This window comes from Xyrauchen texanus, chromosome 32, assembly GCF_025860055.1.
Source record: "Xyrauchen texanus isolate HMW12.3.18 chromosome 32, RBS_HiC_50CHRs, whole genome shotgun sequence".
In the NCBI taxonomy this organism is placed as follows: Eukaryota; Metazoa; Chordata; class Actinopteri; order Cypriniformes; family Catostomidae; genus Xyrauchen; species Xyrauchen texanus.
Window position 1 is genome coordinate 36,863,051 of NC_068307.1, and position 24,017 is coordinate 36,887,067.

The window sequence follows — 24,017 nt, forward strand, 5'->3', positions numbered from 1 at the left end:
TGCAGAGAGGGAGATTCCTCACTGGTTGCAGTATTAGTCAGACAAACATGTTGTGCGTCACGGTAGTTGCTAATTTAGAACCCCCCTCTTTCCCTTTGTGTCTGCTACACTAGAACGGTTCCGAATAACATGCTCAGAATTTCCTCTCTTTTTTTTCTAGTTATGCATCCATTCAGAGCAAACTAATTGTTCTGAACGCAATCGTCAAGCGCAATGACTGTGAGCTGCTATGTATGTTATTTGAGCAAATGATTAGATTTTTTTAATTCATGTTTTGTCATTGTTGAAATTACGGTCCTTGCCCATTTATCTCTTTTGATGTGTCAAGCAACAAACGTTTTACATGTCGTGCATGTCGCCTGCTTTGCTCGTTCCTTTTTGCTCCTGCATGATTTTATCATTTTGATTTTGTGTTTTTAATTCAATCTTTCAGTTTTTTCCTAACTTACTAATGCAAAGTAAAAAAGAAGCTCAAGGTTTGACCAATAACTATGAAATATTTGTGCTCGAATTTCCCATATTGAATATCATAACAGGACCAAAGAAGCTGCACATACTGTACCTAATTGAAAATTTGCAACACTTAATCTCTTTTCCACACCCAACTTGGTACTGGAAACACTTAATTGAGTGATGTTTACTGCCAAGTCACGGCTTGAGAGAGAGCATTACTTAACCATGTGTATACCTTGGCCTGTTTAAGCCTTTTTATCTGTTAAATGTATGTTTGAATACACATATAGCCCATGCAAATTCAGTCTTCGTGTCGAGATGACCAGCTTCGGTAAGAATCTGCCATGTAAACCTGCTGATGTTCCATTCCAGTTATATTTGCTGCCTGAACATAATACACTGCTATGGCATAGGTGTATGTGCATCCTACGCAAATTGCGATGCAGAAATTCACGTTTAGGTGCAATTAAGAATCATTTCAGGCCAGTTTATAATTGCGTGCTTATCTGTTCCAGACACATAACGGATCAGAACTTACTGGCACTCATTCCAGTTTAACCACTATGTTAATGAGTTTCTAGTTTTTCAAGGGCATTAACAAGTGCTATTATTGCCAACCTAATCTGCATTAATTAACTCATGACTCTTTATTTCCATTAGCTTGCACCCCCACCAGAACCAGAGGTCCCGGCAGAGGTGTGTCCAACATGTACTTGCCCCCCTAGTGGGTGTGGGAATATGAATTGTTGCAGACAGTAGTTGATCTCACCATGTCTTTGCCTCGTTCCATTGCAATAGCCACTATCTCTTTCTCTTTGTCTGACTCATAATTGCCCAAGCAAATGGGCAAATCTAGCCTCACATCCACATACAGTCATATGCACTCATATTTTTCCACAGAAGAATGCCCTCTTTTTGGTATCTCTGATTTGTTCTTAAATTGGCATCTTCTATGAGATTTTCAAAACATTTTGACCCTTTTTAATGAATGAGGTGTGCATGCATAAGGGCTGGGTGATACAGTATATTGATACATTTAGGGTTCCGAAAGAAACAACATTGTGATTTTTGTGCTTATAGTTTTGCCCATTAAGTTTCCTAAAGACTGTCATTCGGCTTGTTTAACAATTCTTGTCTCACAACTTGCGTGTGTTAAGAGCATTAAGAGTAGTGTTAAGATGTTTTAATTGCATCTGGTTTAAACTTCAGTATGAAATATGGGTTTAGTACGTTCTATGAATAAGATCAAACTGTTTATATCAATGAATGGATTCAAACTCTGACTTAATTCGTTCACATCATCATATCTCATAAATGTAAATGGAAGTCCTGAATGGCATTTTTCTGAACATCGAGTCAGTTTGAGATTACATGAAGAGACAGAAGCAATTAAGGCAGCCTAAATAGATAGAAGAACTGTGGGGAATTCTCCAAGAAGCTTGTGACATCATATCTGCCAACAACCAAAATAAAAAAATGTGGACAGGTGTAACTACTGTAGGAGAATTGGTGATGTTTTGAAGGCAATGTTGGCCATATTTATTTGTAACTAGATTGTAATGCTTTTTGCATAAAGTATATTGAATGTACTGTACTTGGCTACAGTAGCTGTTTGTTTGAAGTAATGTTATGCCATTTCAGGGCAAATACATTAATATAAAGTATATTGAAGGAAAGAACGATTTTTTTGCTGTATCACCCAGCTTGTACATGAGCCGGCATATGTCCATACATAAAACAGACAGGGAGAAAGAGGGTGGAAAAACAAGTCTTAGTGTTTTTCTGCAGCAAATGGGGCCATGGGCCAGCCACACTGTGTGTCAGTGGTACGCAGTCTCCATTATATAATTGGAATTTTTTTTTCTAGCTTTCTTTTCACTCATGGCTTGCATTTCTAGTTTTGACGCCCTGTGTGGTTCTTATGTAATGGTTTCATTCCAGACAATGCTGCCGAACAAGCAAAATTAAAGTCGGAAATTAAACAGATGGCTTGTAGAATAGGTTAGCGGAGGTTGATGCATATTCACACTGTCTAACGAAGACTTTCCTGTTGAAGTTTTATTCATTTAAGGCTTGGGAATTGAAATAAAAACCTATTCTGAAATGTATTTATTTGTTGTGCTGATGGGTTACTAGTCATAAAATAATCTGTATTAACAAATCTTCTGCCTAGTAATGTAGTTAATTATCCTAGCTGTAGGAATTTGCAGTTACCAAGCAATGTAGTAACTTGGCAAGTTAATATAGATCAATCAGAATTTACAGTCAAAACTGTCTTTTAAAACAGCATTTAGACTGTCAGCACAGTAAAACCCTTGAATTTTTATTTGCGCCCACTTTTAAGCATTACCACTACAGTTTGATTGATGTCTCTGAAGTTTTTGAGTTTCCTGTCATGAACATTCTTTTTAAAATGGTGTGAAAAATGAAAAATGTTAAAAATAGTCCAACTTAAAAAAATAAAAGAAATAAAAGAATTAAAAAAAAAAAGACCATTCCATTGCACTCCGTCCAGCTGTTTTCTCTATATGAACCTGAAATTTCTACATGGCTTAAGACCAATTAGTTGACTACTTATTTTGTCGACCACTTAAGCAGCCCACCTACTTTTTTTTATTTGATTTTTTTAATATAGTTTGGCACATTTTGCTGTCATTTTTTGCCTGTTTTACCTCTTTTCCAATTTCCTTTGGAAGGGATTATTTTATGGTTGTACAGTTCAACTAATGCTTGTCATGTTACTCTGTTCTGCATCACCTTCCCCAGACCCCTATTCTTTTCCCACACACACAAATACACATGCCATGCCTCTTATTTAACTGCATGATGTAATCTGCCTCACATTTTGTGCATGTCAGAATATAGTGACTAATTCTCACAGTCTTGACCCCCTTTATTTTTTCTCCCCTCATTTTTCTTCTCCCTTTTTTGCTTGTGCTCTCTGCTAACTCACGTCACTTTCAGGAGTTTGATCCAAACCAGCCCCAGAAGCTTCTTGAGGATCAGAGAAGGGTAGGTAAAAAATTAGGCATGTGGACTACACCTATATATGATATGGCCATTGATAGATTGTCGCCCAGTCACAATCACCCTTCACTCCCCAATGTCTGCTCAAAATGGGAATTGGTGTTTGTCCTACAAGTATACCAATTGTGATGGATTTATATATTAACGCAGTGGGTTTTGGTGATTATATACGTCTTGATGTTTTATTTGAATGTGTGTGTGTGTGTCCACTGACTTGGACTACTGGTGGTTTGAGTGAGCAGTTGGATCACAGTTATATATTTAAGAACTGAATTAGGATTAGGCTTAATTGATGTGGTGTCTTGTATCCAAAACCTTGGGGATTATGAGGTCACATACAACCCAAGGAGAAGGATCTTTTTCTCTTTTTTTTTTATCAGATTCAGTCTTCCATTCGGACCTATTTCTATCTACACTCAGCAAAAGTAATATGACTTTTTAACAAGGAGTTGGGTAGTAACAAACAAATTTGGTAGCACTTTACTTGAAGCTTGAATATTTAACATATTATGAAGATATTCTCAATACATTATAATGCAATCATAATACCTTTTAAATACACCTTGTTATCAGTGATATGTTGTCTTGAGTCATTGTAAACACAGTTATAAATTATTAGCATCAGCCAATACATTTTCCTGTGGCCGATTATTTTCTCAAGCCACAACAGTGCCGAGAATTGCCTGCTTGCACGTGAAGGAACCGTATGAGACATGTAAATGACCAATCACATTTAGCTTTTTGTTAGGGCTATCGTGTTAACACAATAATAGACCGGTGTGCTACACAGTCTCTTTTAAACTGTCCCAGATATCAAAGCTGAGACAGATGCTTATGAGCTCATGACATTGCTCTGGTGTTTCCTTCACTTGTCAACAGTTTTCTGGAACTGTTAAATTCTTTCTAGCAAGTCAGTCTACTGGTGGCAATCTTTGACTGGAAATAGCTCCAGGGAAGCTATTTCCAGTCATGAAAGTGCAGCTCCTATCAACTTGAATGGGGAAAGATTACGATCAAAGAATTTATTTCAAATCAGCAGTAAAATCTGACTACAATGATGTTATCAATTGTGCTTCTTTACCTCAGATTACGCTTAAAAACGTTTACCCAGACTGAATTGCTAATACACAAACTCGCGCTCGATTTGATTGACAGGCGATGTGTGTATCTAAAAGGTGACTGGCTCTTTTACTTGTAAGGTGGGACTTAGTTTCTAAATCTGTTGATCGTTGGGCATTCCAATTTCTCCCATTCGTTTTAATTGAAGTGGCCCATTTCTGCTAAATATTCTGTGGTATCTGTTTAATGTCTTGTCTAATGATAAAAACGCAAATATCAATAATACTTCTAATCGTATATTGTCGGCAAATACGCAAATATCTCAATTAAACAGATAATTAAAAAACTCACAAAACTTGCACAAATCCTTTTTGTTCCTGTGGATAGCTTATATACATATTCTTCCTTAGCATGTTTTATAATAGCCTGGATAGAATCCGTGTCCCTCTTATTTACTAAAGTTGTGTGATGCTCTGTCCATGACGCTCCAAGCAGGCGATGGGCTGGTTTGATCTCCTGGGAGATCTCCTCTAGAATTTACAGTGAATGGTGCCAAAAACAAACAAACAAACATCCAGGGAGTGGCAGTTCTATGGACGGAAATGCCTTGTTGATGAGAGAGGTCAATATAGAATGGCCAGTCTGGTTTGAAATGACAAAGTCTACGGTAACTCAGATACGGTAACCACTCTGTAAAATTGTGACATCGTCTCAACCAACTTCATGAGGTAGATGCAGAAATGTTTTTTAAACTCTTTTTAAGAAGTTCCCATATTTGCATAGTAAACAAAATATAGTTTGTTCAAACTTTTGACCTGTTGCCGATTTAATTTATTATACTGGATGTTATAATTGCATTATACACTTTAAAGGTGTAATCATGAATAGTTATGTATCATAAGGTATCATAACTGGGGTAGAATTATTTTTTTTAAAGAATTTATGCATTGTGATGGCATTCTATAAACAGGCTTCAAGAAAAGTGGTACAACAAATTCATGTACTTTCTCGTTGACCATCTGTGTGAAGCTGTGTGTGTTCATCAATAGAAATCTGAATTAGAAGGTGTCATGAGATGCTCTGTTTTCTTAGTATATTTTCAGGAAAAAGAAAAAACATTCACCATTTGTCTATCATTGTGGTGTTGAGATGCTCATGTCATCTTACCCATTACATAACTCCACCCCCTCTGCTGTTGTCAGGGTGAAGCTTTGAGGCAAGTCCTGGTGAACCGTTACTATGGCAACTTTAAGCCGGGAGGCAGGCGAGACAGTGTGACCAATTTCAGCAATGGGCCACTCAGCCCCGGGGGACAGACCAAAGCTCCTTCAGGTTTGTGTTTTTTGGGTGACCTATCTCTTTAAGAACAGAGGCTACCAACCCACATTGTAACATCAACTGCATAATGAGGACAGAGGAAGACCACCACTGCTAAAGAAGTGATTATATCCTCTGTCAACTTTCCTCTCAGTTGTGTTATGTGTGCCATATACTCTGAGCGATCACTATTGCCAGGCGACAAGAAAGCGCTACCCACACTTGCTGTGCAAATACTACACCCTCAAGACATACCTGCTTTAGAAAGACTATCAAGTGTGTTTGTGCATAAATATTATTAAAGAGAGAATGACACCTCCATATTATGTAGTTCCAAAGTGTGTTTTTGGTCAGTTTGACCCAAACTAAAGCCAAAACGCAATTTCTTCCATTATAAAATCAACAAATGCATGTTCCTATACTTTACGCATTATTAAAAAGTTAAATGATGTGTTTGAAAATGAGCAACTCAAAAAGTCCTGCTTAGATTCCTAACATACCGAGATGGGGGTGCAAATATTTGCTCTGACAACAATTTGATGCCACAACAAGTTTCTAGAAATCTGAATAAGACAGTTGGCATATTGGCATTAATCAGAATTTTGCCATATATAAACCACATTCACCATATTAGCATATCCATTGTTCATTTCAATCTGTGTCTGCATTAACATCTTGTATTAGAATAAAGGTTTTTACCAGAAAAGTTATGTGCAGATTGCAGTATGTTGATAAATTGTTTTACACCCCTACTGATGAGTATTTTAAGCCATCATAAATTGGTTTACAATTATTAATTAAGCATTAATTATATCTTATTATGGCCTGGCATTAATGCCCTTCTTTTTTCCACAGGTGGTGGTGGGGGTTCAGGGAGCAATCGTGGGGAGATATGCCTGGCAGAGGTGCAGTGTCACTTGGATAGGGAGGGCGCATCTGACCTCGTCATTGACCTTATTATGAATGCCACGAGTGACCGAATCTTCCAGGAAAGCATTCTGTTGGCAATCGCTTTGCTAGAGGGAGGAAACCCAGTCATACAGGTGAAATGAGCTGTCCATTCTTTCCTGTTCTGATCACTTTCATTTTTGAGTTTCCATTCTATTCTTGTTCTGTGAAATGTTACTTTCTAAAGATATATCTATGTCTTATTCCTAAAGAGATAGATATTAGAATGATTTTGTGTTTTATTTTATTTTATTTTATTTCATTATTTTACTTATATAAAATATATACAAAATAAAGATTTTATATATATATATATATATATATACTTCATATACATTTTATTATTGTTTTGTTTTCATTTTATAATATATTTTGTTTTGTTTTTGTGGTTTTTTTGTTCATGTTTTTGTTTGTATGACTTTGAACTTTCATGGTTTGAGCTTCTGTTTTGAGTTATTAGAAACAAAAGATAATTTATATGATCATTTACAAGTCCACTTCATTTCAATAAACAATGTTGACAATACAGAGCCCATTTCAGATGATGTAGGACTTTAAGTCAACTGATTCCAGGTCATGTGTGGTAAAATCAACAATATGCATAAACGGGTTTATTACCATGTGATCTGAAGCATATCCCAAGCCTTTATCTAAATTGCTTTGTTTTGATGTTAGTTTGAATGTTTTTGGATATCTCGAATCTGTGTTTGAAAGTAGAGTCTTTCCCTTTGAGATGTGGGGAGTCGTCCCCTGGTGCAAAACAGGAAGCGGAAAGGAAAATGTGTATCTAACTGAGATAAGAGGACACCAATAAAATTGCTGCAGGCGGCATGGATAGCACAGGTCACTGACGAGTCAGTGGGTATATAAGAGAAATTAGTTTTGGAGCACAGAGGGAGAGATATTGAGACTGAAAAAAATTAAAGGGACACCTCGAGACACAGGTTATGTTTAGAAGTGAATACTAGGTTACTACTTACCGAATACTGCATAGCATAAACTGTACAATGAGTAAGTTCTAAGAGTAGTATGGTAGTATGAATAGCCAGAGAGACAGTGACATGGATCCAGAGCGAGGGCAGGCATTGTCTACTGGAGGCAGGCCAGTTCAGCAGGGTAATGCATCATTGTCTGCCCTCACCAGCTAGGGTTTGGGGGTGCAGTGAGGATTCTATGGCAACCTGGCAAATCGCTAGCTTCAACTCATGGCAGTCGATGACAGGTTGTTGCTGTTCCTGTTATAGAGCAATTACATTTCTCAGCCTGGCGGGGCTTGTAAATATGTTAATGCATGTGTTTGGTGTGGGTGCTTTTGCCCCTTGCATAATCAGCCCTGTTATTTGCATAGCTATTCTACTTGATGATACTCCCGCTTCCCAGCAGGCGCACGCAAAAGCGCTCACATGACCAGATTACATAAGCCCAGCCCAGTGAATAATGTAGAAAACACTGACAGCTCCTCTTCTGTGCTAACTAGGTCACTCTTGTAATGGGGAAAGAGAGAGACTGGCACAGGGAGAGAGATACAGTCCCCATAATGACATAAAATGCCCCATAATCACAGGCACACTGGATCTGGCTTCTCATCCACATGGCACCTTTGTTAAAATTACAATGGCTATTGGGGTGAATCTCTCAAAACCTTTCAAGAAAAATTTCCTGGTCGTATTTCACCCCAAAATCAAAATAAATTATATTCTACAAAAAGATAATTTAGCCTATTTTTAGGACAATCTTTTGCAGACGTTTTACTTTTGTGTTTCTTGTAGTTCTCATTATGATTGTCAATGATAACTTTCATTAGATTCTTGTTACTTTAATACATTTAATATTACGGTATTACAGTAAGAAAGTAAATGTATTTTTTTTTTATTAAAATCTGCATAAATTATTAATTATAAAATAATAAGTAATAATAATAATTACTGTTATTAAAATAAGCACAAAAGCTGTATAACTGTATATTTCAGCCGTAGCCAAAAGTATTGGCAGTGACATTGCAAAGTTTGCTACTTCTGTATTTGTAGATTATTTTTTCATATGTTTCTATGGTATACTGGAAAACAATGATAAGCATTTCATAAGTTTTAAAGGCTTATATTGGCAAAAACATTTTTGACGAAGAGTCAATATTTACAGTGTTGACCCTTGTTCTTCGTAACCTCTTCAATTCGCTCTGCATGCTGGATATCAGCTTCTGGTCCAAATCCTGACTGATGGCGATTCATTCTTGCCTTATTAGTGCTCGGAGTTGATCACAATTTGTGGGCTTCTGCTTGTCCACTTGCCTTTTGAGGATTGACCACAGGTTCTCTAGGGGATTAAGATTCCGGGGAGTTGCCTGGCCACTGATCCAAAATTTCAATGTAATGATTTCTCAGCCACTTCGTTATCACTCTTGCCTTGTGACATGGTGCTCCATCATGCTGGAAAATGCACGGATCATCACCAAATTGCTCCTGGATCGTTGGAAGAAGTTGGTCTTGCAGGAGGTTTTGATACCATTATTTTTTCATGGCAGTGTTTTTGGGTAGAATTGTGAGAGAGCCTACTCCCTTGGATGTAAAGCAACTCACACATGGATGGTCTCAGGATGCTTCACTGTTAGCACGACACAGGACTCATGGTAGCGTTCACCTTTTCTTCTCCGGACTATTGATTTTCCAGATGTCCCAAACAGTCGAAAGGGGGCTTCATCAGAGAAAATACCTTTGCACCAGTTTTCTGCTGTCCAATCCTTGTACTTCCTGCAGAATTTCAGTCTGTCCTTAATGTTTTTCTTGGAGAGAAGTGGCTTCTTTGCTGCCCTTCTTGACACCAGGCCATTTTCCAAAAGTCTTCGCCTCACTGTGTGTGCAGATGCACTCATCCAACCTGCTGCCAATATTGAGCAAGCTTTGCACTAGTGGTGACACGATTCCGTAGCTGACTCCTCAGGAGGAGACGGTCCTGGCGCTTGCTGAACACCCTGGGATGTCCTAAAGCCTTCTTCTTGAAGTTCTTGATGATCCAGTAAATGGTTCTTTCAGGTGCAATATTCTTTGCAACAATTTCCTTGCATGTGAGGCCATTTTGATGCAAATCGATGATGGCTGCATGTCTTTCTTTAGAGGTAACCATTGCTAACAAGAACACAATGATTGGAAGCACATCTTCCCTCCTATTTATAGCAATCAGTCTGCTCTTATAATCGAATCAGTATGATGGAGTGATTTCACCAGACTAGTGCTCGTTCACACTTTCCCAGGTGCTGCTGATATGATTAGTGAAATGATGTTACCTGGTCATTTTGTGCCAGGATAAATAAACAGTGGAATTTTGATTTTTGTGAGTGAATTTTTTTGGCCAATGAACATTTTTGCAATTATTTAAATTGCATCTGATCACTCACACTGCACAATAATCTAGAAATAATGTGAATCAACACCACAACAACTGAAGCAGCAAACTTTGCGAAACAAAAATTGATGTCACTGCCAATACTTTTGGCCATGGCTGTATACTGCCATGACATTTAATTAATAAATGGTGCCATAGTAAATACTTAATATAAAATAATATTATATAATCTAATAAAATATGACAATGTAGCTGATTTTTTGTCCATTAAGACTTTTGGCCTTATGTTCATGTCAATTAAGCACAGAATTGTTTCTTCAAATTCTCACTGTATTATCTGGACATTTCATTGTACTCTTGAGGTTTTTTATTTTTATTATAATTTGGATTCTCATTCGATTTTCATAAATATTTACTGTATTACAGTAAAATTACTGTAAAAAAAAATACGACCCGGGTTCTTTTCTTGATAAATTCTCTTCGGTTCTTTACTTTCCATTAACATGCCTAAGCCTGTTGCACTTGTCTGCGTCAACCTCATTACATGGGGTTAGATTGGTTATATGTTCTGCAGTGTTGAAGGGGTTTTGTGGATAACCTGCATGACACATTTGCAGCCTGTTTGCAGAGTCATTTGGGTGACTTATGAAGGATGTGTAGAAACCACATGAAAGAAATAGAGAACTGGGGGGGGGGGGGGTATTCTGCTCTTTTAAAGTGTGTGTATGCTGGGTGACATTCTCAGTGTTAACAGGGGAATTACTGAGTTTAATCATTGTAAATCATCTTCTTTTAAGAGGATTTCTTTACTGCTGTCCTTTTGATACACCTTCCTCAGTAAGTCTTTGCAACGAGTTCACAAACTCAAGAGCCACTTTGTTTTGCCTGTACACACCAAGCTACTCCAAGTCCACAGGGCCATCTGGGTGAATAACAAAACCTTTCAAGAACATACTGGGACCCTAGGTCATATTTCTACCCAAAATAAAAATTAATTCATTCATTAAATTTAGCAAGAAATAAGAAAATTCTATTTCCCACTTAAGTCGTCACTTTTTACTCTGCGTCTGTAGTTAACGCTATGTGAACTCCACCCAGGAGTGAAAATCTAGAATCACTCCAATTTATTAGCAGATGGTGCTTGGTGCTCCGCCCTTTTTCTCATTTGGGTCGTGATAACATCTCTCAGGCCTCTGCAAGCTCTACTCATCTTTTTCCCCTTTCGAGCATTATACCCCCATAGTTAGAGGGGCATAATGGCGGCTTTGTTTGTCTGTGCCAGGTCCACATGGAAACCTTGCTCGGTGAGACTGATTGCGGTCTCTGTGAGCAAATTAAACTCAAAACGCTTTGCTCTCGGATCACTTTATGTTTGAAAGATGACGATGGCCTCCTCTCCTCCTAATATCTGACTTCTGACAGTCGAGGAACCATATAATTAATGTAAGAAAAGACAGAGTATAAAGCGCAGAGATTTGTCTGCAGCTCAGGCCTTGAGTGCATCCTTTTCTCCATATTAAGCAGCTTTTCCTGTTCAATTCCGCCTGTGAAGAACTGTGCACCACCATTTGTGCACATGGTGTAATCCCGTTTGGCAATGATGACGAGGACACTATATTGCTCAAGGCCTCTGATGGCAAGACCTGGTCACACTCAGTCGATGAGCTTGCTGGTACTTCTCCCTATAGGGTGCAAAACTGTGCAAAAGCTACCTCTGAGGCATGCTTTATGTGCCCAAGTGTTCTTTATTCGATGAACAGTTCTTACCGAGTTGGTGTTACTCCAAGTCCTGGTACCATTCTTTACTGAGCTGCATGACCATCTGGTCAAAACATAGCCTTTGCCCCACTTAAGCGCAAGTGCATGTCTCCAGTGCAGCGGCCATTGTGTCGTTTGATCGTGCCATGTAAAGAGGCTATACAGAGCTTGTCCCAGTTGAAAAGGCATCTGGCGTTTCGGGCTACCAAAATTACTGCCCAAGTCATTAGCAGGTCTATGGGAAACCTGGTGTTCTTTTGGCCTAATCCATTGGTATCATTTCTGGCTAAATTTGTCAGAGATATGCAACAAAGACACAGCTGAGTTACAGCAGGGGCTCTTTGATGACACCTTGAGTGCCTTTCCTGAGAGATTTCAATCGGCTGAGAAGCAATTGATTGCGGACCAGCATATTTTGCCAAGACTAGGTGATGTTGTAGCACAGCTGGTTCTCTCGCGCTCTTCCTCTGGGTAGTGTCCAATAAAACAAATGGGCACCGACACTCAAGTTCTCCCCCAGAAGGCAAAGACTGAGCTGGCAGTGAGACATGGCCTAGACGTAAAATTCTTGTTCCAATGGAAACGATGAATGGCGGGCTAATGATTTTCTCGCCCTCCCAAGGAGGGTAGATTGATAAATGTTTCACTACCCTGCTGGCTAGTGGCGTTGTTGTATGCATGTTGTTTGACCTGTTTTTCTCTCACTTCTCATTGCGATGCAAAGGAGAATATTTCTTTCAATGTTTCACTACCTGAAATGGCTAGTGGCATTGTTGTATTTATCATAACACCGATACCCCATCTTCCTTCCTATTTATCAATACAAAGGGGAGGCTAATTCAGTGCTTTTTCACTACCCTGTTGGTAATTGGACATTGCTCAAGTGTGTGTGAATCAGTAGCATGGTGTTAAGGTATACATTTCTCATAGGCATCAAAGTCATTGACTTGAAAGGTAGCATCTCTGTTATGAATGTAACCTTGTTTCCCTGAAAAGAGAGAATGAGACTCTGTGCGCTTGCCACCCTACCAATTTCTTACTGTCAAGTGGCTGAAAGATGGCTCTTCCCTTCAGTCCAAAATTCTAACAAAATTACACTGTGCTGCGGATTCTATGCAGGTGATGATTTGTGCATAAGAGCCGGAGCACCAAGCGACATCTGCCAATAGATTGGTGTGATTCTAAATGGCTTCAGAGATCGTTACTCCTGGGGGGAGTTCCCAAAGCTATTGATGCAGCATCTTGTTCACTCCTTTCAAGGAATCAAGGTGACAGTCGTAACGGAGACATGTTCTGAGGTTTTCTAAATACAAAAATTAAGAAAATGTTTAGGACCATTAAAGCGTAAGTGTGTAACTTTTTCAAGACCTGCGTCACAAAGCATAATTTGAAAAATAATCACTGTTTCCAAACCAGAAAATTACAGAAAGCTTTCTCTGTCTTCCATTGATTGTACAAATAGGTAGTACCACCACAAACTCGTGCCATTTTTCAAGCCAATGTTCCAGTGTCAGGCTGTAAGCCATGTGATTTGATGATAGAGTCATCTTGTGTAGATAGAGAAGAGAATCTGTCCCAACACCGAAACTTGGGGTATCCCGCTTGTGTAGTGTGAAGACATGAACTAACTACCTTGGTATGACCGGTTAACCAGGTAGGATAAAAACCAAGTAACTGCAATCCAAAAAGTGGCAATAAGAATGAAGGACGCTCTGGTTAATGCAAGTGATGCTTTGATTACAGTAAGGGTGAGATGTTTCGGTACAGTGACTGTGTTTTGTTGTTTGATTGGTAGGTGTTAAGAAGGTTGTTATTGGCAAGTAAAGTTGATATTTGACATACAGCTACAGATTCCAAAACATTTTCCATGAAAAGAAAAGAGACATCTCATGTGAAGCCTTTTTGTTTTTTTCCTCCTTATTACGAAACTACAAGCGCTCTTTGTTGCAGAAATGTTGATGTGCCGGACGAATCTGAAACACATCAGAGAATCAGTCGCATTACTTTGACTTGTATAATAGGGGGCTCACTGGTCTGGTTCATGCACAGAGAGAGGCATTTATGTGGGAGCAGCCAGTGCACAACAACACACAAGCCAATTTCCCTTCACAATTTGTTTGTTTACAGAGGTATTCTGGGGTGGTCGTCAGGATAACAGAGGCCGTTTCCATGGAAAGAGAAAGAGGGATGGAAGATGAGGAGAGAGAGAAGTAATGGACTGAATAATAGCAAAGCCAAGAGATTATGCAAAAGGGCAAAGTTGGAGGGTAGAGTGAGTGAAGTATGCAGAGAGTAAGCAGTGTGTGCCAGCCTTGGGGAAGTGTGTTAACGGACACAAAGAGAAGTGGGACAGGTCACACAACCTCACTCTGTCTAGCCCTCCCCAACTTCCATCTCTGTGTGAAAATGTGTATCTATATATGTATGTGTGCACTAGCCCATGGCTTTACCACATGTCTAATATGGACTGACAACAACAGTATAGTAAGAACAAGGGACTTTCCCAAACAAGAATATTGTGCAAGACTCATCTTTTGCCAAAGGCATTGCCAATCAGTGCCTCCAAATTTAGTCACCACACCCACACTGACCTGCGACGGCAAGGTTTGGATAACACTATTTAGACCTTGCGGTTAGTTTGAGCAATGAAAAAAAATGGATATCGATTGTAGAAAGGTTTTAAAAGGATGTGACTGAATTGCAAATCGTTTTTCCACTCATTTGTTATCGTGACTATGCATATACACTGGCAGCCAAAAGTTTGGAATAATGTACAGATTTTGCTCTTATGGAAAGAAATTGGTACTTTTATTCACCAAAGTGGCATTCAACTGATCACAATGTATAGTCAGGACATCAATAATGTGAAAAGGTTTTTTTTTTTTTCAGAACTTTTTAGAACTACTTCAGCTGTCAGTTTGTCCAGATACTCAGGTGACATTTCACCCCATGCTTCTTGTAGCACTTGCCATAGATGTGGCTATCTTGTCAGGCACTTTTCACGTACATTACAGTCCAATTATCTGTTGTCCAATGTCTGTGTTTCTTTGCCCACTTTAACATTTTCTTTTTGTTTTTCTGTTTCAAAAGTGGCCTTTTCTTTGCAGTTCTTCCCATAAGACCTGCACCCCTGAGTCTTCTCTTTACTGTTGTACATAAAACTGGTGTTGAGCGGGTAGAATTCAATGAAGCTGTCAGCTGAGGACATGTGAGCTGTCTATTTCTCAAACTAGATACCTTATGTACATATCCTCTTGTTAAGTTGTACATGGGGCCTTCCTCTTTCTGTCCTTGTTAAAGCCAGTAGTCCTTCATCTTTGAAGACTGTAGTGTACACCTTTGTATGAAATCTTCAGTTATTTGTCAGTTTCAAACATTGTATAGCATTCATTCCTCAAAACAATGATTAACTGATGAGTTTCTAGAGGAAGGTGTTTCTTTTTTTGTTGTTGCATTTTTGACTTAACTTTGACCTTAAGACATTCCAGTATATTGCATACTGTGGCTACTCAAAAACAAACACAAAGACAATGTTAAGCTTCATTTAAAGAACCAAATAGCATTCAAATGTGTTCAATATAATGGCAAGTGATTTTCTAATACCAAATTAGCTATTTTCTAGTACCAAATTAGCAATTTAGCATGATTACTCAAGGATAAGGTGTTGGAGTGATGGCTGCTGGAAATGGGGCCTGGCTAGATTTGATAAAAAATTACTTTTTCAAATAGTGATGGTGCTGTTTTTTTACCTCCGTAATGTCCTGACTATACTTTGTTATCAGTTGAATGCCACTTTGGTGAATTAAAGTACCAATTTCCTTCCAAAACAGCAAAAGCTGTACATTTTCCCAAACTTTTGGCTGCCAGTGCATGTTTTTAAGATGCTGTAACAAAAGGGTGTGTAAAGCAGTTCAATGGAAAGGAGGAGGTGAGAACCGGCTTGTCAATATAAATAATATTTTAATGATAAACCTAAAACAAAAGACAAAACACACACATAACGGACATGTCCATAAACGATCTCTCTCTCGTCGCACCACCGTCTGCAATCAGCCTTTATCCCTCTCGGAGGCTTAATTAGCCTCATAAGGGACCGGTTGTGTATAATCACGACCCGGCCCCACCCTCCATCCTGTCACAGGGTGATAATGTAAAAAAAATATATCTCAATTTGTTTTTATTTAGTGTAATTAATAAATGGTATAGTGTAAAAGCTGAAGACCTACAGCCGTAGCCAAAAGTATTGGCAGTGACATCAATTTTGTGTTTTGCAAAGTTTGCTACTTCAGTATTTGTAGATTATTTTTTCACATGTTTCTATGGTATACTGGAAAACAATGATAAGCATTTCATAATTTTTAAAGGCTTTTATTGGCAGAAACATTCAATATATGCAAAGAGTCAATATTTACAGGGCTGACCTTTGTTCTTCATAACCTGCAATTCGCTCTAGCATGCTGGATATCAGCTTCTGGGCCAAATCCTGACTGATGGCGATCCATTCTTGCCTTATTAGTGCATGGATTTGATCACAATTTGTGGGCTTCTGCTTGTCCACTTGCCTTTTGAGGATTTTCAAATTGCTCCTGGGTCTTTGGGAGAAGTTGCTCTTGCAGGACGTTTTGATACCATTCTTTATTCATGGTGTTTTCGGGCAGAATTGTGAGAGAGCCCACTCTTGGATGTAAAGCAACTCCACACATGGATGGTCTCAGGATGCTTCACTGTTGGCACGACACAGGACTCATGGAAGCGTTCACCTTTTCTTCTCCAGACTATTGATTTTCCAGATGTCCCAAACAGTCGGAAGGGGGCTTCATCAGAGAAAATAACTTTCCAACAGTCTTCTGCTGTCCAATCCTTGTACTTCCTGTAGAATTTCAGTCTGTCCTTAATGTTTTTCTTTTAGAAAAGTGGTTTCTTTGCTGCCCTTCTTGACACCAGGCCATTGCCCAAAAGTCTTTGCCTCACTGTGTGTGCAGATGCACTCACACCAACCTGCTGCCAATATTGAGCAAGCTCTGCTCTGGTGGTAGCACGAATCTGTAGCTGACTCCTCAGGAGGAGACGGTCTTGGCGCTTGCTGGACAATCTGGGACGTCCTAAAGCGTTCTTCTTGAAGTTCTTGATGATGCAGTAAATGGTTCTTTCAGGTACAATATTCTTTGCAGCAATTTCCTTTCATGTGAGGCCATTTTGATGCAAAGCGATGATGGCTGCACATATTTATTTTAGAGGTAACATTGCTAACAAGAACACAATGATTAGAATCACTTCCTCCCTCCTTTTATAGCAATCAGTCTGCTCTTATAATCCAAACAGAATGATAGAGTGATTTCACCTGATTAGAACTCATTCACATCATTTTGGTGTTCCTATTCGCACCAACTGCAAAAAACAATTAAACAAAAATGTACTATTATGTTTCCACGAGGATTTTTTTTTTACTTTTACTCCCTCAGCTGCTGTAATGGATTTTATTGAATTTTTTATTGTTTTCATTAAAAATATAGCACAAAGAATAGTAATAAATATAGATAAATCATTTAAAAATTTAAAATAATAAAAAAGTGTGCTATTTTTACCCTGCTCAATGCAAAAATGCATTAATGTAGTCTGAGGAAAGAGTCTATTGGCATTCAGCTCGTGTACATGAGCCTCTTTTACTCCAACTATATACTGTAAAATCACCAGGCCAGACAGATTGTGGAAGGGCAGATGGGACATCTACATCTGTGGTGAGTAATGCTCAAGTAGGAGAAGGAGGGAAAGAGAGAGAGAAATATAGTGTAGTGCAAAGCAGAGTGTGTGAATCCCGCAAATTTCTGGATGATCCGTGATGGAAGCTGGCGCCCACGCGCTCTACAGCAAGTGGGCTTTAAGCTTGAGAGATGCTTTACCAGCCATTTTCAAACATACAGTCTCCCACTCTGACTGTAATGTCAGCATACACATTCCTCTGTGACAAAAGGATATAAATTACTAGTTTCATATTCTGGAAGATAATTTGGAGTCAAACTGCATGTATAAATAGATGGCCATTAATTTTTATTAGGGCTTTCGATTTAACGAGTTAATTCAGTGTGTTATTTAAAACAAAATTAATTGCACTGAATTAACGTGTTAAAAATATTTACGCAATTAATCGCAATGCCCCTGGACCATAATAAGGAAGATTCCTGAGAAATGCAAGCTTGTAGTACCACTTTTTTACACTAGAGGGCAGTAAGCAAAACCTCAGCTTTATGGGCAACATGCAGTTTATACAATGAACAAATAATTAACAACCCTTCAGCAGGCAGCACAACACAAACATGTGTTACGTTGTTGCGTTCAAAACACTTGATGGATCGCAAATTCGAACTAAGGGATCTCAAGATGTGTTGTAAGCGTTAAACTGTATTTAACTTGACACAGTGACCTAAACTTTATATGTTTATGATGAAACATACCTGAGACACTACACAAGCATCTGTCTGAAGCACATGTACATTGACGGTCCTTAAACAAGCCCTCATAATAAATCTCCAACTGATTGACAAATTCACTTGTGAAATTAGACCAATGATTGGCTTATGATCAATAATATGGTAGTAAACAATACATTGTATTCTAAAGCAGCTTTTTGTATTGTCTTATCAATGATTAACTCTTCTGCCACAAGAATGTAATGCATTTTAATTATATATATATAGATAGATAGATAGATAGATAGATGGATAGATGGATATCATTTTTTTATATTTAAAGATAACTATGTATAGTTATTTCATATATATTGAATTATTGTTATATGAGGGGCTTTCTCAGCAAATATTTGTATATGCAATAAATGAATCGGGACACCATGTAATTAATTTGATTTAAACATTTTAATTGGTCGACAGCCCTAATGTTTATGCACTATGATACTAAGGTTGCTCAATAGATTAAAAGCATAAGTATCTAAGTACTGCCATGAAATCTTAACACATCAGTGTTTTTGTTCAATAGGTTTCTTAACCTCAGATTTATGGGATGTGTTACTTTTGGTGGATTGCATGGGCAAAATTTCTTTAGTCGAAATACCTGCTGCAGAGTGAAAACTTAATGTGCAATAAGTAACATTTGATGTTGCTACTGCATGCTGTTGTTTGTAATATATTCTTTTATTAGATAAGTGAGGTTTGATGTACAGTCAGCTGATCATCATCACAAAACAAACCCTAACTGTGTGTTATCTTGCTTATTGCATGTCTACTTACAAAATACATAAATTAATGAACACAACATATTTATTTTTTTATTTTTTATTATTATGTGAGAAGAAAGAGATTGTGGAGTGATAGAAGAGACTTGAAATTAGCACAGCTTTATAGAAAAACAATATTCCGATAGAGTGGTCATTTATAAAGTCATTATACAAACATATTTAAAGGCAGAATGCCGAAATTGACCAGTCTGCATTAAGGATTCCAGAGAGCTGTCTAACAATTGTTTTTAATAGAGTGAAAATATACCTTTCTACTTTACTTCCTTGGTTCTGGAAATGTTTTTTCCATAGGGATTTTGTAAGAATTCAGAGTTCTAAGCCATGAACCAAACCAACCAGCTCTAAGTTGAATCACAAGCATATCAACATTGATTTAAAGAGTAAAAGTATTTGAAAAAAGAAAGTTACAATACTGTTTATGTTTGTAATAAGGTAATGAACTACAATCCCTTGAAGCGTTTCAAATGGGAAAATCATATTAAATAAAACTAGTAATTCTAAGTTGTTGATTACATGTTTAGAAACAAGATGTTAAATTTATTGCATAAAAAAAAAAATATATATATATATATATATATATATACATATTACAACTGATTTAGTAGCAAGTCTGTTCTCTCAGCCAATAATCAAATCTTTAACTCAGTGAATAATCTTTGATCCTTCTTGCGAAAACACTACACATGGGCAAAAGTTGCATGACTAAACGGGTGACCGAAAACCCATCATCTCCTCCACAGAACTCTTGGCTTAAAATCACACGTGTAAATGGCTGGACGGCTAAGGTTAATGTGATGTATTTATGAATTAATATCTGTATAGCACATATATGGGCATAAATCATATCTTGCAAATTATGTGATTTCAATTTTGGGGGACATTGTATTTAAGAAATGTTCTCCCCTTTTTCTCCCCAATTTGGAATGCCCAATGCGCTCTAAGTCCTCGTGGTGGCATAGTGACACGCCTCAATCTGGGTGGCGGAGGACAAATGTGATTTGCCTCCACGTCTGAGACCATCAATCCATGCATCTTATCACGTGGATTATTGAGTGCTTTATCGTGGAGCACAACTCACCAAACGCCCCACCAGGAGTGAACCACATTATAGTGACCACAAGGAGGTTTCCCCATGTGACTCTACCCTCCCTAGCAACTGGGACAATTTGGTTGCTTGGAAGACATGACTGGAGTCACTAAGCACGGCCTGGATTCGAACTCTAGGGGTGGTAGTCAGCGTCTGTACTCACTGAGCTACCCAGGTCCCTGGGGGACTTTGTAATAAAACATAAGATATGTAAAAAATATTTATCTTCGGACACATTTTTGATATTTTTCATTTTTTTGTTGATGAGTGAAAATTTTGCCAGGGCCAGTAGAAAAAATCCTTAGCGTTGAGCCCTGCATATGCATATATATGTATATATAAAAACAAATATTGAAGTAGTTTGTGAGTGTAGGGTGACCAATTTGATTGTGTCATGGGAGTGAATCTCTTCAGTGTTTCTGTAATGTGTTTTGACCACGATTCTCTGATTGGTGGATCTTTGTCTTCAGGATTCATTGGTATAGTTTAGTTTATAACTTTTGCGGTTTATTGGCTTTACAACATACTATGCATCTCCGTCTCTTTAAAAGAGAGAGTGATTAATTCATTTGAATTTGAGACCCTGTTATTTCTAGTTGGCACATATGCAAGCATGCACACACACACACACACACACACACACACACACACACACACACACACACGTAAATTTTCTGTGTTTTCCTGAAAAAGTATCAATAGAAATGCATGTCAGGACACCCGTAAGGCACCTCAACTGCCTCCTGAGGGAAATAAGGTTGTCTTTTTTCTGAGCTTTAGCAACAGCTAACACATGCCACAACCTCAAATTGGGGTCCAAAGGACAGAGCTTTTTTTTTTTGGCCCTTATTATTGGATGAGTTCTTTTTCCGGTTGTCATCATGTGATCAGGTTCTGACTTGTGGCTCCATTTTAAGCTTGCCATTGATAGGACTTCCTCCATGTCAACACCCAAATATATTATAACCAGGGTAAGAAAAAAGGTGGGTGGCAGAGAAGAATGGAAAGATCCTGCCTCTTTCATCATGCTTAATTTCAACATTCTAAAACCTGGAATCTTCCCATAGTGCGGTCTGTTATGTAATTTCCTGAACTTCGGAAAAATAAGGCATCAAGTGGAACAGGATACAAGCACGGAGGACTCCTCCCAAATCATGCTGCTATGCTATACGAAGGTTTCAGGTCACACCCTGCACCTGTTGCTTGCCGCATACATGCACGCACCACCATTAAACATTAGCTTGTGACCTACATAACTTGAAACAAACACCCAATGTTAGGGGGGAGGTTCTCATGGAATTAACAAACACACGAGCTATAAATATTTACACACACACTTTCAGACTTTGTCACGTTTGTAATCGTACTTTAAGATGTTCCGTGCACTTGAGTGTTCACAGTTAGACATTTCCATAGCTCTGTCCTTGTCCAAGACAGGGTTATTATAGTTTTTTTTTATTATTCATTTATTTAAAATTCAGATTATTTTTCATTATTCTTTATAACCATGTCTACATTAATTTTCAGTGAAAGAAGAAAAACAAAACAAAAAATGCATTGATTTCGCAACATTTATCACTAATCCACACTGAAATGTGGAAACTTTCAAAACTGCTTTATGGTACTGCATAGTTTAGAAATCGACGACGTTAGAAAACGGAAAATTTGTTTAGTTTGGTTCAGTTTTACTTCTATTTTCAGTGTTTTCTAGTTCTCTCAGTTTTAGTGTTTCTTTATGTTTAGTTAGTTTCATTATTTTAGGACTGCCATAGTTAATGCATTACTGATATAGCTCAAATTAGAGCTGTCAACTGATAAAAAATGTATTTGTATATAATAATTAAAAAATATTACATCATAAACAAATATTGAGGCAGCAGACCAGTAAAGCATTTAAACAATACAAAACTTGTCTTAATATTATTTGTTTTATTTCACGTTAATTTATTTCTAATTTGTTTTATTATTTGCCGACGTCCATCCGGCTATTTTTAGTGGTTGGTCTACGTACTCATGCGTCAGATGGACACTTTTGGAGCGTCTCACTTTGTGTCATTTCTCACTAGCTTTTAGCATCTCCAGTCATAGTTGCCATGTTTTTTGTGTTAAGTTAAACATCAATTCGGACTTTGAAAAACATGTATTGAGGCAACTGCATGATTCTATTTTGTTCGGTTCTGCTGTCTTTGAGCAGAAGAGCACATCATCTGTGGAAGGCTGTGCTGTCTGCCCTCGTTTGTTTGAGGAGATAAATTGTATTTAAAGCCGGAGTCGCGCTGACTGACCCCGACTGGGACAGATTCACAAAAAACTAATCCCATATGGTTTTCATAAGAGTTTTAAGCCATGAACCGAACCAACCAAATACATAAGTTGAGAGTGTAGGGTGACCGACTCTAATGCATAATTGAGAGTGCATCATGGATGTGGACAGTCTCTTCAGCGCTTGTGAAGCATTTTTTAAACAATTAGCAATAAATCAAAACGTTAAATCAACAGTCATGATTGAAATATGTTTAACAGTGTTACATTTCACAGGGCCATCTAGTGTTATTGCTATCAAGTGGAATTTGTAATCATGTTTAATGAAGTGGAATTGTAAAATTTAAATTTTTATAATATACTGTATGTAGTCATGAAAAGGTATATTAATTTAGTTTCAAAACATTTTTTTTACTTTTTGTTAATGATACAGTAAATACCACTTGCCCGCAGCCCTCCTGGTTAACGTTAACTCAAAACAGCTCCTCAAGGCACGTGCACCCTCACACACACATGTACTGACGTGCAACAGGTGTGAGTGCTATTACACAACAGGGATGCAAGAGTGGAGTGCTTGCGTCTAAAGCTGTCCTCAGCTGTATTTACATCTGTTATCAACGCTCTAGATTTCACCCTCCAATCTCTGCTAACTCTCCAGGGCTTTTTTTACCCCGCTTTTCATCTCTTATTAGTACGATGTACCATATGCGGCATCTCCTCTAGAGTCCTTAAACCTCTTCAATAGATTTGTGAGTGCATTCAAGACCTTGCATTGGGAGCACCTTTTACCCAAACGTGTTGAATTTCAAACTCCGTTGAAGTGTGAAGGACGTGGCATGTAACTGCCCACCGTCATCACTCTGCATCCCTAGCCGCCACTGCGTGAGCCGTTCCCATGGTAACGCAACAGGGTGGGCAAGTTGATGGCTGAGCTGATTGAGCAGTCGGGAGCCGAAGAGCAACTTGCACTTATAAATAGATCTTACATAACATCCGTTGATGCCAAGAGCTTGCATGCAGTAGGGTAGATGGGGGCGGGCGGGGGTGGGGTGGTGCAGTTGCTAGTTGACCTTTTTCTTTGTGCGTTGAGGCAGCTGTAAGATGTCTGCTTATTTTCACCTGCTTAAGCGAAGTGTAATGGATGGTCACCTTGCTGGACAGGCTTGCTGATGTACACTGCCCTACAATGCCAAAATGCAGTAACCACGGCAGCACCTAACTGGGGGGGAAAGGTTAAAAAGTATTTGGATTGTCCAGCCAATTGTTAATTATAAACTAGTCTCACTTTGTTTTCTCTAAGGGTGTAATGATCCATCGATCTGGATCGATGTATTGTTCAAATAACCAGCAATGCATTGTTATTGATGCAATGTTAAAACATCGATGATATTTTACAACAAGCTTCAGGCGATGCAGCAACCTAACACTCTGAGCAGTAGCAGCCAAAAATTTGTTCTAATTTTTGTTGTGGATGTCCCAATGTGGACAGACTTTTCAGAGAGCACAAAAGACGAT

General features: G+C 38.3%; 1 protein-coding gene across 6 annotated transcripts in view; it reads left to right on the forward strand.

Annotated features, from left to right (window-relative positions):
• itpr1b (inositol 1,4,5-trisphosphate receptor, type 1b) overlaps nucleotides 1-24,017 on the forward strand; it is a 206,487-nt gene that overhangs the window by 123,376 nt on the left and 59,094 nt on the right. For 4 of the 6 annotated variants that reach the window (XM_052101306.1, XM_052101307.1, XM_052101308.1 and 1 more), the window contains 2 exons: nucleotides 5,742-5,871; nucleotides 6,712-6,899. In XM_052101306.1, the coding sequence (XP_051957266.1) occupies nucleotides 5,742-5,871; nucleotides 6,712-6,899 (318 nt within the window). Of the gene's footprint in view, nucleotides 1-1,113; nucleotides 1,150-3,417; nucleotides 3,466-5,741; nucleotides 5,872-6,711; nucleotides 6,900-24,017 lie in introns of all 6 variants that reach the window. The other 2 variants (XM_052101304.1, XM_052101305.1) reach the window with 2 other exon arrangements.